Source organism: Vanellus vanellus (assembly GCF_965231255.1).
Source record: "Vanellus vanellus genome assembly, chromosome: 5".
NCBI classification, from domain to species: Eukaryota; Metazoa; Chordata; class Aves; order Charadriiformes; family Charadriidae; genus Vanellus; species Vanellus vanellus.
The window spans coordinates 43,480,351-43,496,039 of NC_138910.1; the positions used below are offsets into that span (position 1 = coordinate 43,480,351).

General features: G+C 41.6%; 1 protein-coding gene across 1 annotated transcript in view; it reads left to right on the top strand.

Moving 5' to 3' along the window:
- Window positions 1-5,128: 5,128 nt before the first annotated feature.
- TRPM8 (transient receptor potential cation channel subfamily M member 8) overlaps window positions 5,129-15,689 on the top strand; it is a gene marked incomplete at both ends in the record, with an annotated part of 42,065 nt that continues 31,504 nt past the window's right edge. Inside the window, 5 exons of the mRNA XM_082484459.1 lie at window positions 5,129-5,227; window positions 6,814-6,887; window positions 9,705-9,861; window positions 14,329-14,506; window positions 14,864-15,036. Coding sequence (XP_082340585.1) covers window positions 5,129-5,227; window positions 6,814-6,887; window positions 9,705-9,861; window positions 14,329-14,506; window positions 14,864-15,036 — 681 coding nt within the window. The remainder of the gene's footprint in view (window positions 5,228-6,813; window positions 6,888-9,704; window positions 9,862-14,328; window positions 14,507-14,863; window positions 15,037-15,689) is intronic.

Below are 15,689 nucleotides of genomic sequence, written 5' to 3' on the forward strand. Positions count from 1 at the left end.
TCATTATTGGTGAATAATCCTGCTGTTTGCGTGCTCCTGTGCATTATCTCTTCCTGTGTGCCCTCCCTTAAAAGGAAAGCATGACACAAATAGAAAAGGTGGGGCTTTGCAAGCTGAAGTATATCAAAACCTTCCTCTTTGAGTAATGATTTCAGTAGGATTGCTGGGGCATATCCTGGAGACTTTGGTAAGTGCTCCACAGTGGTAGGTGATTAGGCATTGTTTTTTTCTGTACTTAGGAGTGTATACTTTTAATATGCTGAAATTGAGGTAGCTGTGCCTCTGAAGTTTGGCAACATCCTTTTCTTTTTGGAAGCTTTCACATAAAGCCAGTTGCTGGAATTATGTTAATACAAATAAGATTAGATTAAGTTTATATTTATCTGAAACCTTTCTGAGAATGAAAGCTAGTTTTGCTTTTTCAGTTGCAGACAAGTTTTTAAAAGCCTATTTATTAAGGTCTATTTAGAACCAGTTATTCTTTGTCACTTTGCTTTCTTTTTTTTCTTTTCATTAGTCACTGAAGATTTCCTTGGAATATGCTCCTTCAAGTGCTGTGGAAGTCATAGTAATAGCCTTATATTTAGAGGATTATTCTGGTGTTTATCTAATGGTTATTACTCTCAAAAAGTGTTGGTTTAAGAAGGTTATGCTTTAATGCACTAGTGTGTGCTTTAAAAACATTGTTTTATATATTTAATCAGTTGGAAATGTGATGGAAAATGAACTGCGTTTGCCTGTTCTGTAGACTGCAGCTGTGTCACATCTTTTAAAGTATATACGATTACTATTATTTCTAACATTGAGGGAGTTAATGAGCTTCACTCACAAATATCAGCTAAACACTGAGGTATCAATGTAGCTCTTCTAAATTTAAAAATAATTCCAAGGTTCTCAGGGTTCCTTTGTGCTAACTTTTTTTAGTCTGTTTGTAGCACGTCCATTCCTATCAATTATTTACAAATGCAGTGAGACAAACTTGAAATCCATTAGTTTGTTGAATGAATAATTTAATGCCTTTGTTTTCTTTTAATCTTCTCTCCGTACAGTGATGTCCATAGTCACTTTTCCAGTGTTAACTTATTAAACAAATCAACAAGTAAAACTGCCAATAAATACGTTGCATAGATCCAGACCAAAATGTATTTCCTCTGTGGAACTTTTAGCTTGAATTAAAGCTTTAAAAACATCTTTACACTGAACATCAATTGTATGAAATGATAACAATTGCTTATTGGGTTATTAGGAAATATGTCTCCCAATGCACTGTTGCCAGTCTTACACAGTTAAAAAAGTGAGGGGGGGTGGGGGGTGGTTTTGCTTTATTTTAAACAATCTGGTGTTTTAGGGACAAACTCTTGTAGCCATCGTTGTCTTAATTGTTACCAAAGTTAACGCTTTACAAGAGCGGGATGATTGCTCTGTGGCTGTAGCCATCTAAATTCCTCTGGCAGTGTGTCTTTGTAGAAGAGGAACTGCTAGAGCTTTGATAGTTGCTTCTCTGTTCCTAGTTCATGCCTGGAAACCATCCTTGCACTAGGTAAAATGTGCAAAGCTTGTGTGCAGTCTGGGGAGGGAAGGAGGAATCCTAAGATGTTCGGAGTGCTGAGTGAAACCTGTCATAACCCCAACACCAAAGTCAGCTGTCTTCTCATAGCTGTTTGGAAACACAATGTGAGAACTACCAGTCTTTTGCTGGACGACTTCTTGTTTACCAGGTCCTTCTCAATCTGCTCTGAAGTAAGGGTCGTGCAGGGAAGGGGGCCATTACCTGCAGGACCCTGGACTTGTTTGGTGTTTGGAGGGTTTCTGAAAAGCCAGGCAGGCCTATAGAAGGCCAATGGATGGCCTCATACTTAGGGAAGGTAAAGCCAGACTGTATTTGACCAGGCTGTATAGCCACACTAAGCCAGAACCACTGTGTTTGGTCTTGCATCTGTCAGTGCATGAGTGATGCTAGGCAAGTCCCTAAATGATTCACAGGTGGTTCGTTGGACCTCACTTACTGGATGCTGAGCATAAGGCTCCACTGGCCCTGAAATGGGAGCTGAAATGGTCTTGGGAAAGTAATGAGCAGAAATGGTCATTTGACTGCTTTTGGCAAGCTTCTAGTGCTTCATACTCCTTTAATGGAGCTCTGGGCTATGGTAATCAAGTGCTTCTTCAACAGCCCTTCCCATTCAGCCAGCAGAGATAGGAGGTCACTAGTGCAGGCACACACAGGACAGTCTCGGGGTTCACAAGCACATGCACGTTTGCAAATCCTCTGAGCACTGGTACGGCCCCTCTCTCCACCCAGCACGCCTGCCTGGATAGTTAAGAAATAATTTATTAAGAAGATACAGCAGACTGCAGGCAGGGGCTCAGCTAGACAAGTGCACACACCAGCCCCATTTCACATGTAAAGGGTCCCTTTAATACCCCTTTCTGCCCATTCTTCCTTTATTCCTCTCCATCTGCCTTCCTGTCCTCTGCTGGCAGGCCCTTCTCCAACATCCTCGAACCTCAGCTTTGCATCCTGATCAGCTGCAAAGTCCCAGTTTGCATGAAATTTCTTGCTAACCCATCAATTACTGTGACTGACAAGGTGTTTCTTCTTGTCTTTGTCTCCATGATGTTTGCTTGCCAGGGTTTAGCCTCTGTATTTCAGTAGCCTCTGACTTTCTCTTTCTCCTTAGTATCCCATTTGACAAACCCGCCCCATCACGTAACCTCGCTGGAATAAACATTCCCACATTCCACATACTCTTATCAATTAGTGTGGTTGAGAGGTTTGGGTCTCATCATTCCCTCCATTACTGCCTGTCATTCAGGTTTTGCTCTCTATTTGTTCTTGTTTATGGCTTCCTCCTTTTCTTATCTATTTTGCATGGAAAAGGCACTTGAGCAGATACCCTTAAAGGAACAGACGCTCTCTCCTTCCACAGACCCTTGCAGTTCCTGTGCAAATAAAGCCATGCTTCCCTTCTGGAGATCTGAAGCAGGGCATGGCCAGACTAGTGGCCTCTTTGGAAGTCAATTTCTTCTAGTCTTTTGCTGTTATGAGCTGTTTTAGTAAGTTTGCTACCAAGTCTTTTCCTGAACCTGGTGCAAAGCTTGCCAGATTTCTATCCTTGCTCTGAAGATTGGAAGTCTTAGAGTTATTAACACAAAGGAGATGATGAACTTCAAAGTAGGAGTGTGCTCTATTTTCTTCTGCAGCTTCTCCTTGAGAAACCGTGTATCACCTTTCTTCAGCTCTGAAAGAGGAAATAAATTGTTCTGAGGCAGACCCGCTGTCTGAAACCTTGAGCAAGTGTGTATTGGCTGACATTTATCTGTAGCCTTCCATGTGGAAGGCTTAGGCCAGCACAACTTGCAGAGAGTATATCACCTTCCTTTCTTCTTTTTCTGGAGGGATCCATGCATTTAGAATTGGATCTTCTCTCTGGAACGATAATGCCAGCCCTGTTTGAAACACTGTGCTCTTGGCCATTCTTGGAGAGATGGGCATTACTGTTCCCTCATTAAACCCATTTGTTCCTCCAAGGTTTTGGTGATCACCAGCTTTCCATAGGTACTGGTTCTGTGTGGTCAAATTAAAACCTGTGGCTGAATTGAGTGCAGGTACCTTTTTAGGCATCCTACTTGTGTAAATCAGTGCAGAATAGATGACACTTAAACAACTTCAAAAGCTAGGGACAGCCGCACCGTGCCACTTACTCAGGTTGCAATATGATGAAATGCACTTTCCAGCCTTTTGCCTTTTCTTGTGTTTAAATTATTTCTATTACACGCAGAAGGTGGTAAGGACACTCTTCCATCACCTAACAATGATAGAGTGATTGAGATCCCAGGCATGCCGAAGAATTTGGGGGAAGTAGCTGTGTAAACAACACTGAATCAATTATGCTCTCCCTCAACATAAAATGCTTTCCAAAGTATTTTTAAAATAGCCGTGAAATATAAATATACATGTTTTTGTGGAAACTTGCCTTTTCTTCCCTGCTTTGGGAATTGCTCACATCATGCTCCTTCCTTCTGTTTATGACTACAGCTTCCTGTTTCCTGTGCCATTCCTGCTTTCTTGATTGCTCCAAGTAAATTGCTAGGTTTTGGATCTTAGAAACGATATATTTACACAGGGATGCTTCATCAGAGCTGGAGAACGCGTGTTCCTGTGTCTGGGAGGGCTGCTTTTCGCCATACGGTGGCAGTATCACCTGAGAGGCAAGCCTGGTATACAGAGCAAGAGGAAAAGGCAGGAGGGAAAACAGTATTGGAAGAAGTGGAGTTTGAGCTCACCACATTAACTGGCTGCCAGCCTTCCTTTTAGGAAAAGACCTTTTCCGATATTATTTTGCCAAGTAATGTAAAGGGAATTAAAGTATTTGCTCTTAACATAAATAAAATTTTGTTTTGTGTCTTGGTGCAAAAGTGATGCTCCTTCAAAGACAGTGCGGTCAATACAGGTGTTGGCTCTAGGGGGCAACTGAAGTGTGTTTGCTTCCAAGGGTGACTTGTTAACTTTTGGATCCAACAAACTTTAAATCCACTTAATCTTCAGATCACACATGTTAACTGTCCCTATTACAGGAGTGGACAGAGACCTGAGTGACCGATGTTTAGGTGCTGCATCTACTCTAAGCTTCTGGTGTACTGCCAGACCAACTTCTTTTTACACTGTAGTTCGTTTTCTTTGTGACTGAGATGCTTCGTCTTAATATCCCATTTAATTTGTAAATTCACTGGATTAGGAACTGCTTATTTTATATAAACACTGAATGGCACAAGTTCCTCAGAATGCCCATCAGAGATGGGAAGGGAAAGAGTTTAGATATGGCAGTGAATTGAATGGGATGGAATAGAAGGTATGTTCCTTTCTCAAAGCATGTTGGCTTGGAGTTCTTTCTGGAGTGGGGAGAGAAAGAGGAAAATCTCCTTGTGGTACGAAATAAGAGAAAAAAAAGTCTCTGAATGTTAGTTCTGCATTTTAGGAATCGATACACTTCCTAATTCTTTATGCTGGATTCGAATAACCTCTCCCTTGCCTTCCTAGGGGACTAGGTGTCCTTGCTGGTTTTTATCTAGTGAAAGAAATGACCATTGCTCTTTTATCTCCCTCTCTGTCATTCTCTTTCAGGTTTCTATGGGCACCATGAGACACCGAAGAAATGGCAATTTTGAGAGTTCCAGACTCCTCTATTCCAGCATGTCTCGCAGCATAGACGTATCCTGCAGTGATGCTGTGAGTATCTGGTCCATTGTCAATAAGCTTGGGTGTTGTCTTGGGAGTGGGCCCCAGGGGTTATGAATTAGGTCATGTCAGGAGAAGGATGATTGATTTGTCAGTTGTCCCTTTATGGAGAAGTTTCCCTTCAAGCAGAAGAAGTGCTTTGTTGACATGGTGGAAGTCTGAGGATGTATTGCATTCCTTTTGATCCCTGTAACTCTTTAATGTACATTCTTAGTCACCTGGTTTTAAATCCTTTTTCACATTTCAGTTAGAGACAAATCCTCTGTCTCTATAAAGAAGAACTCCAGCCTCTTCACCTGACTTGATGGCAATGGCAGACAACATATAATTATGTTAAACATCCCTTGGAAAGCCTCAATCATTTGTTGATCACAGGGATTGTCTGGCAGATTTCTTGCTTCTGATGGGCTTGCAAGAGACCTAATGACTAGCTCTTAGGTCTGTAGCAAGTGGTTCCCCCTCGTTTTTTGGAGGTCTTGCATCATTGTGGCTTTTACTGGCTAAATATATTCTCTTCCATTTTCCTTGTTTGGGATATTACAGTCCTTTTTAAAGAATGCTTTTTCCATTGGAATAACTTTCTCTAACTGCTGTTTAACTACAAGTGTGCTATCAAAATGGTAAACTTAACTATAGCTGTATGTCTTCCCTTTTCATCCCAAGCTAAATCTTGGCTTGCAAATCTAACTGTGCTAAAAAGCAGACAAAACCCCCAAACCTCCAAACCTTTATCAGTGAGTGACAATTTTTTTTCTTTGCTTTTCTAGCTTGAAGAGGCAGATTAGGAGTGAATTTGCATCTCCCAAGTTTTAAAGCTTTGCCTACACTTGTGGAGTTTCGAGGTTAATATGAGAGTTAATGGTTAAACAAACTGGAGAGACTTTGCATTCCACTGAGCTCACATAAAGCATGACTTTAGTTGTTCAGGTCTCCTGACAGGGTCTTTTTGTGCTGAATTAAAATAGCCCCTACCCAAGAGGATGTTAATGTTTTTGTTGTTGTTTTTTTTCCCCTTGGGAAGAAACAATGTTTGCCATAGTCTTTTAAGCTGTATCTAGACCAGAGTTAACCACTCTTTGAAAAATATTGTCAGTACTGCAAGTTATTTGGAAACATGGCAATGCATGCAAATAGAAATGCTCTGTGGTCTACAGCAAACCGTATTGTGCCACTGAATTCAAGTAAAATGCTTTCTGTGTGAGTCTTCTGGATTAAAAGTTGAAATTAAAATAGGCTTTTCAGCCACTCTTAGGATATCAAGTCAGTTTTGCTGTTCAAGATTTTTTTTTGGGGGGGAAAGGCCATGCCTTTTGCCTCTTTAGTATATATTGTGTTTGATAGATATAAAAATATTGATATCACACATTTTTTGGAATGCCTTTTTGTGATTTTTAGTAGTCTTTTATGTCCATTCAACTCCCATCAGTGCTTTCTAGTTGCCCTCCACCATCCACTTTGAGAATGGAGACTTATGAATTTGTGCCAGTTTTCCTTGTGGTTAAACTGACCGTGCTGTTACTGAGGTTTCTTCTGTTTATGAGTTATTAGAAGTAAATGTTTTTTAAATTATTTTCAAGGATTTGGTCAACTTCATCCAAGAAAACTTTAAGAAGAGAGAATGTGTCTTTTTTACAAAAGACACCAAGTCAATGTAAGCAGACATTTTTCTCTTGTTTTCCAGGTGGGGTTGGGGCTGGGAGCTGAGGGTATATCTGCCTGCTAAGCTATGTGGTGGGGGATCAGTGCGGAGCAAATTTTTTTTTTTGTTGTTAAGGGTCCAAATCTAGCAGTGCAACCTCACCTCAGTCTTGCTTGTACAACTCCTTTTGTTGTCACTGCTTGTTTGGCTTGTTTGCATATGCCTGGGGTATTCTGCAGTCATGGTCAAAGAAGCTGGAAGTCTGGTGGTCGGACAGGCACCCTGGAGTGCTTCTCCTAGCTCTAGACCAGTGCTCACTGAACTATTTTGATTGCACACCCCATCAGTACAAAAATTTTGAGAATACTCCCCAATATATGTTTATTTACAAGCTATATACATCTACTATTCTACTAATATTATGTACATTGTAAACCATACACAAAAATAGCAATAGAAAAAGGATGAGATAAAGATGAAATAAACACTTTTTTTTTTTTCAGGTGTATTTAATATGCCCCCCACTTTGGAGATCATTGCTCTAGACTGTCAGGGGTTCATGTAAAAACTGGAAATATATCAGTTTGAGTTACTTCACAACTAACTTGATGGAAAACCAGAGGCCTGACCTTCAAGCTAACTGTCAGCATACCTTCCAGCAGCTCTGTTAAAGGGCTTCAATACCAAATTCCCTCTTTGAAGCACAATTGTGGCAGTGTATAGGTGCTTTTAGGGATGCAGTAGTAGCACTGGTATTGGTGTATAACAATGTATGTATATATCAGAGCTTTGCCTAATTTAAATTTTCCTTTTAAACCCAAATCGGAAACTCCATGCACAAGCCTTTACAGCAGAGAGATACAGCTATTAGGTTTTGCTCAGGCTGATGTTCTTTTAACACAGGATATTATACTTGCTCTATATTAAGGCACAAGTACTTATGCAGTGTAATTTTGAGGACCGTAACATTGCTTTTGTTTTGGGTTTTTTTGTTGTTTTTTTTTTTTTGTGATCTCAGGAGAAAAGTGATCAAACTAATGCAGCTGCAGAAGTCCTAATAGAGAGCTCTGAGGGCTCTCAGAAACTCCATTGTCCTCTGAAGCTTGGAGAAAAGATGCCTTGGAGAGAGAGGGGGAGGGAAATTAGTCTTATTTCAGAAAATGTTACTTAGGGTCCTCTTCTGCCATCTAAAATGGGATGTCTGGCAAAGGACCAACAAAGGATGGAGGGCTGGTTCTTATCAGCTTCTCTTCCTACAAGTCCACTGGGAAAGGATTGCAAGTCATACTGTATAACTTGCTGGGATATTTTGTCTATCTATTTTTAAGGTAAGTTGGTTTTATTTTCAAGCTACAGCAGAGTAAAAGAAAGCATGTGAGTTTTCTGTTCTTCAGAGAGGTGTGCTGTGACTTCCCTTTACAGCAATCTTCAGAGAAGAACATTACTTAATCTCATGTTTGCAGTCTGCAAGCTAACTGTAAAGGTCACTGTAAGACCACAAATTAATGTCCTCATCTTAGTCCTTTTGGGCTGATGCATTTTTTTCCCCTCTCTATATTCCCAAATTGCACAGTGCTGTAAATAGCATTGTTCCTCTTGCTTTGTCTCCCCATCTACTTTTTTTTGGTGCTGTTAGCTAGCAAAATTAATATTGTACAAGTGTTTACCTGATATTGCTTGTTAACTTAGACTATAGGGGCCACAATTCCTCCCTCCTATTGCTGTTGATAGTGTGTACTGTACTTGGCTGACTACAGTTGTCAGTCAACCCTGTCTTTTCATAAGCAAGGACCCCTTTCTCCATGCTCTCTGAGGAAGCAGGGATATAGGCTATGCATAAGATTTCATGGTCTGTGCTGCAGCTTTTCCTAGGAAAAGCGTTCTCCTGGCTTTCCCAACTAGTCCTGCACAACCGAAGTACAGATTCGTCCTCCCCTTGATGCAATTTCAGTGTTGGTGAGGAGGGCATTTGTAGTGACTGCACACAATGCTGTGCAGCGGACAAGGGTAGTGGTGGGGGAATATGCTAGGAAAACAGCAAACTGCCTGCAAAATCTGCTCAGAAACCAGATGTCCATTCCCTCTTGATGTGAATGTCTTAGATGTGCTTAGACACCAATCAGGCCCTGGGTTTGCATGGAAAGTTATTACCCTTAGTAATCATCTTAGTGAACTCTTCATATCTGGTCGAGAGCACAAAAAGGGAAAGAAACTATTTGTGCACATCCAGTTATCAGCAGATGGGGTCACTTCTGCTGGTGATCTTTTCTTCATTTCTGCGCACAGTTGTAGGCTTTCAAATTAAGGTGCTGGTGATCTAACTTGGTATGTGATAATAAAAGAGGTCACATAGGTAAGACCCATCCAGAAGTGTCAAGCCCAGATCTCAGCACAGGTTGGTTCCTGAGATGTACACCACTCCATTGCCCAGTGCTAGACAGAAGCAGATTATAGGAGGACGCATGATTAGGTGCTGGTCTCAGCTGAGATTTGGTTCCTCTTAGCTCTTAATTTGTCACTTAGCAAATCCAAGTAGAGCCCCATGCACAACTGGCTCTGTAGCTCCACCTACTGCTTGGCTTGTTGTGCTTGTACAACCCTGCTCCCAGACTTTGCATGATGTGACTGCCACAGGAGGCACCCTGTATTCTACTGGCTCCAGGTTTGCTGCAGAATAACACTTCTTGGAAATGTCCTGACTGAGCAGAAGTTTTGAAGGTGGTTTCAGCTGGGAAAAATTGTGTCTCTTGTTAATAAACGTATCAGAGCTTACTTTCTATGCTCAGGATGGTAACTGTGGGGTTTTGTGCTTATTCACTCCTCTTTCAGGGGCAACTTATGTAAATGTGGATATCCTGAAAATCAGCACATAGAGGGCACTCAGATTAATACCAATGAAAAATGGAATTACAAGAAGCACACTAGGGAACTTCCTACTGATGCCTTTGGGGACATTCAGTTTGAAAACATGGGAAAAAGAGGAAAGGTAAGTGATTGTATTGAGGGTATGCGTCAGGCCTCTGTTGGGTGCACTGTATTCATAGTCCTGAATACAAGGCCAGTGGAAGCCCCTGAAAAGCAAGGAAGGTGAAGCTAAAGTCGATTTTATTCTAGTGGGAATGGAAGGAGTTAGGCTACAAAGGAGACAAGCTTGTTTCTCAAGCCCTGAAAACAAGTAACAGAGAATAATTTCTTCCGTGTTACTTGTTTCACAAACTGATGGGAGTATGTGTTTCCAGGCATGGCAGAAGAATGGGTGAATGAGGGTGATGTTCAATTAGTATTTTTCTTTTTTCATGTAGCCAGTTTTATTGTAATTGCCTTGTAAATACAATTCTGAAGGTCTTGGGCTAGTACAATATAATTTAAAATGATGTCTCCCACTGGGACTCTGCACCCTGACTATATCAGAGTGCAGTTACAGTGGCCATTTCGTGGTCCCCATCTATACTGAAATGTGGTTGCATTTTACTGGTGAACCCAAGCTGAACTCAAGGTGAACTCAAGTGCCTGAATCATCAAGCCTCTGATAAACATGCTTTGTTCCTGACTATCTGACTTTAACACCAAGACAAGGCTGTTTTTTTGGAACATTGCTCCTTTCCAGTGTGGTATGCTTTAGAAAGAAAATGATGTGAGGGTGTGCACCAGTGCAAGTCTTGGGACAGGAGCATGGGTAACATACTTTGCCTTTGAAGGTGCAACAGGATCCATGAGATGATAACCATGGGATTTCTCTCATGCTTTGTAATGGCTTTAACATTGCATGTCACGTCACCCAACACTTGCCTACAGACCTTATTGACCTATACTCCCTTCCTCCCTAGCTTTTCTATGTGCAGATCATCACAGTCTGTGGATGTCCAGTGCTCATTTCCATACAATTGTATTTTAGGCTTTGGACTGGACACTCTGACGGATGTTGTGGGATAGTGGAGTGGGGCTTGTGTGCCCCGCACCCTCATAGAGTAATTTTGTTTGGAAGGGCTCTCCAGAGTTTTCTAGCCAAACCTCTTGCTCAAAGCATATTGACAAAGACTAGCTTGCTCAGGCCCATAACCAATTGAATATTTAGTATTTCCTAGGGTGGAGATCCTACAATGATGGTGAATTCAATGGGGATGTAAAATAACAGTGGAACTTTACAGGTTTTATTCTGTTTGTGGGTTGTTTGTTCTTCCCCCCCCCCCCCCCCCCGTTTTTCCTTGATGTAGGGACAGTGGAGGGGTGGAAAGAAGAAAATAGCTGGTGTTGCTGTTTCTGATGATTTAGACTGATACCGTGTGAAGGACTCACATGTGGCTGAGCTCATCTGCCTCTTCTAAGTGACTGATATTTATCACCAGTGCAGCTTTCTTGAGACAATCAAAATAAGTGAGGAAAATCAGAGCATGCTATGTAAATTAATTGGGGTTTTTTTATGGGAAGTAGCAGAAAAAGAGGTGTTTGGGTGGGAAGTAGGATGGAAGGTTTTGAATCATGCTTAAACAGATCCAAGTACTTCACATATTTGTTGATATGTGTATTTTAGCTTCATGCTACTGTGTTGTGAGCTGCTGTGTACCTTTACTGAAAGAAGAAATTATTTGATCCATCACAAAATTTATGAGTTTTCAAAGCTTAAATATTCTTTCCTCATGTTGTGTCCCCCTTCCCACCTTAGAAATTGGTTTGTGTGTCCTTAGTTGTTTCATGAGGACTCTCAGGGCCACTGTACACGTTTCAGAGCATACTTTGGTCAAATGCTGTATTTAAATCTACTAATTCATCCCATCAGCACGTTGGCTGGAGTTATGTCTCTGTTCCACATTCACATTCCCTATGTTGCAAGGCAGGCACCTGCTGGTCTTAAACATCGCAAAATGTTTTCTCTTGATCTTTTGCAGCATGGAGAACTTCGAACCCAAGATAACCTAAGAGTTTCAGACTATTATCAATGAGGGATGGGAAGTTTTATACCCTACATTGTACTTTTTAGGATGGATGAGTCCTAAAAAGTCATGAGTGGAAATATTAGGTGTGAACGGACCAATAACATCTCTACATTTGAGTCCTTCTTGCACTCTCTTATTTTTGTGGTGTTGCTCAGGTCCTGTAACATCCAAGGACATTGCAGTTGCTGTATTTGATGTACTGGTAGACCTCAATCTGAAAAATATATTTCTCTGAATACCTTTCTGAGTTCATCTACCAAAATACACTTGGCATCGCCTGTGTTTGAGGGTTGTTTGGATCGCTGATGGTTGGGGTGCACCAGCCGGCTGTACCAGGAGGTGGCATCGTTGTACCTCGGAGAAAGAAAGTGGCTGAACGGAGGGGTTCACCCGCTTGAATATAGCCTGCAAAGGGCTCTGGAGGTGGCAAGTGCCAGGCGTAGAGTTGCTGGTACATTGAATATATAGATGAAAACAACAAGTTATTAAACTGGAAAGAACTGTTGACCGAACAAAGGTAGTCAAACAGATACAAGATACTTTGCATATCAGTAGGGTTTAGGAAAAATGCCTTCTAACTGCAGAGCTAACAAGATTTGCTGTGGGGATGGCTTACCGTCTCTGTGGAGCAGTTAATGTTTCTGGCAGCCTCCCCTCTCCTATGGGGGACCCTCTCCTGAAAACCATCCAAGGCTTCATATAGCTGATGCTTCTGAGGGCAAGAAGCTCTTAGCCCTCCTGTGTAGCTGCTAGAGCCTGCTAGACTTCCTCTGTGAAGGAGCCAGGAGCAATAAGTACTGCTGGGAACCTGTCCTGGAACAGTTGATTGCATCTTTAGTTCGAGTTAAATGTCTCTCAAGATAGGACATTTCTTCCTCAAACTAATCCCTTAGTTTTGCTCTCCCGCAAATACTGGGCAATCTATATAAAGTCCATTCTGATTCAGGTCCAAGTTATTCTTTTCATCCCTTGGTATGGCTTGTATAGTGATGACCATCTTCCAAAAGTCTATCGTGCTAAACTGCTAACAGTGATGAAATTACAAAGGGGCTCTTGAATACCATATCAAAAAAAGCAAAAGAGCCTTTTACATAAATGGAGACACCATAGGTCCATCTGAAGACACTTTATCTATCTAGTGTGCTTTATGGTATCCTCATACAGTGTTCAAGCTTCACTACAAATTTGATAAAGTTGTTTTGCGTTATACTTGAAATGTTGTTACGGTTGTATGTTATGATAAGGACACAATACACAGGGAGCCTGGAATTTATAGTTAGTCAAATTAAGGCTTCAATAGTGTAATCAAAATACAACTGTAATTATTATTAGTCCACTTATAACAATGTTACCATTAGTCTATAATCCAGGCTATAAATGGCTTTGTTACAGTTAAAATTATGTTATACCATAAGCTTCCTTGGTGTTGTGTTCATCCTTCCAATGTTCCTCTGAATCCTAATGTCAGGCTCTTGCCTTCCTTGTTTGGAGGCTTTATTTGACTCTTGAGGTCTTTGAAGGGACAATTTCAGTACTGATCAAGGGGATCCTATCCTCCTTGGTCCTGGTGTGCTTGGAGTTCTTTCTATAGATTTCTCTCAAGACAGTATACTTATGCTCTTTCTTTTCAGTGGTTCTGAATTATACAGTTCTTTTGGTTGTATTTGTTATTTCTAAAAATAATGTTACCTGTTTCACAAGGTTGCGCTCGAATAGTGACTGTTATTGGCAATTGTGATTTGTTTTTACAGACTGGGACCTCTGTTGTTTGTTGTCTGCATTCTTCCATGCCACCTTTTATTCTGGTCATAAATTGTTCAATTCCCACAGAATAACTGTTTGTTACTGCTATAACCTAAAGCAAATCAAACATAGACAGTAGTTATTACACTGCTAGACAACTGCTGTCACAACTTTACTCAGCTCAGGCCAAAGAGATCCTGAGAGTCTGCACTCTCAGTTCAATACAAAGCCTGTGGACTTTTACTAGTAATGGCAAAAATAATTTTGGGGGGCTACACAGTTTAGCTTCTGCCAAATTTAAGATGCATGTGGCAGAACGTGGTAATGCAACCTGAGCACTGCACTACCCTCTAACCCCACTAACCAGGGGGCTGGAAATGCTGGTTGCAGTTTTGATCTGAACCTGGAAACAGTGGAGATGGGAGATCTTAATGCCAGCAGTTATGTTATTCATTATGCTGCTGCTCTGACACTACAACTTTTGTTCTGCTTGATGTAAGACTATACCTTATCTCCAGACCTGAGCACTGGTCTGTGGAGAGAGGAGACCACCTTGTAAATCTTAGTCATGGATGTCTGGTTGTAGGGGGAGGATAAAGATGCTTTAGAGGAAGAAACAAAGACTTAAGCTCTGGTTTGTCGTCACTTTACCCTTTGTCTATCAGTTGTTGGAATAAGACTGTAAATTAGAGAAAAAAAAAGCAATTCCTGTTCTGTTCCCAGCTATCACTACTTATCTCTTGCTTATTTGTCTCTCTTCTTTTCTGTCACCCAAGTACATCCGTTTGTCATGCGACACAGACTCCGAAACACTCTATGATCTCATGACCCAGCACTGGCACCTGAAAACCCCTAACCTTGTCATCTCTGTCACTGGGGGCGCAAAAAACTTTGCACTCAAGCCTCGGATGCGCAAGATATTCAGCAGGCTGATCTACATTGCCCAGTCCAAAGGTAGAGACCTGCAAATGTGTCTGTATTATTTTATTGCTGCATAGTACTGTTGGAGAGGTAGCAGCTCAAAGGGTCAGCAGGGAAGCAGAGCATTCAGTTTATTTTTGCTTGGCTGATGCACTTGGGGCAAATGTAACCTAACAGTTCGGAAGTAACAGGGTTGAGAGCTAGTCATCAGGATGCCCATGGTAATGCAAGGTGCGTTGTGTAGCATATCTTTTCTGTTTAACTGAAGAATAAATGTCTCTTCTGAGGTAAGGTCTTGAGAGGGGATTGGGTTGTGGGGTCTTAAATGTAATGCATTTGGAGGGTGGGTATTCCACTCCATCCTCCCAGGTTATTGGATGTTGTCCCCAGGGGCCTGGATTTTCACAGGAGGCACGCATTACGGGCTGATGAAGTACATCGGGGAAGTGGTCAGAGACAACACCATCAGCCGGAGCTCAGAGGAGAACGTGGTGGCTATTGGCATAGCAGCTTGGGGCATGATTTCGAACCGAGAAAGTCTGATTCGCAGTGGTGATAATGACGTAAGAAACCTACAGATTGGTGGGAAAACAAAGAGGAGGCTCAGCTGTCAATTATACAGATTATGTCACTGACTGACTGCTGCTCTCAGCAATAACAATATCTGTGCTAGGCTGATCCTATCAGCCATGTGATGACTGAGTTGAGTGGTCAGTCAAGCTCTGCTTGTATGTCTGGCAAAGCAGACCTCAGCAGAATGCTTTCCAGTACAGTGTTTATGTAGAAGTGCATTTGTCTACTTAACCTAACCTACTGTGTCCTAAGCAATTCAGCCTGGGGCCAGCTTTTCTTCGGTGTGCGTAGCAGTGAGACAAAACATCAGGTGCTCTTCCCAGAACAGGAGGAAACAAGATGGTTGCACACATCAGGCCTGGCGGGGAGGATTTCAGCTGTGGCCTTAGCATATCTTTGTGGAAGTTCAGCTGCTCTAATTTCATGTTTGGCAGACCATTAGGGAATAACCTCTTCCACGGTTATTCTAGCTGCTGCTAAATCCCTACACTATAGCCCATAGTGGGAATTCCTGTGAATTAAGACATGTACCTGCTGCTGCTGTTATGGATCTTGCTCATCAATACTATTGTCAGAGACCCTTGTCTTTTGTCCACTAGGTACGTTGCTTAACAGGATTTCTGAAAGGACTAAACAGTTGCAA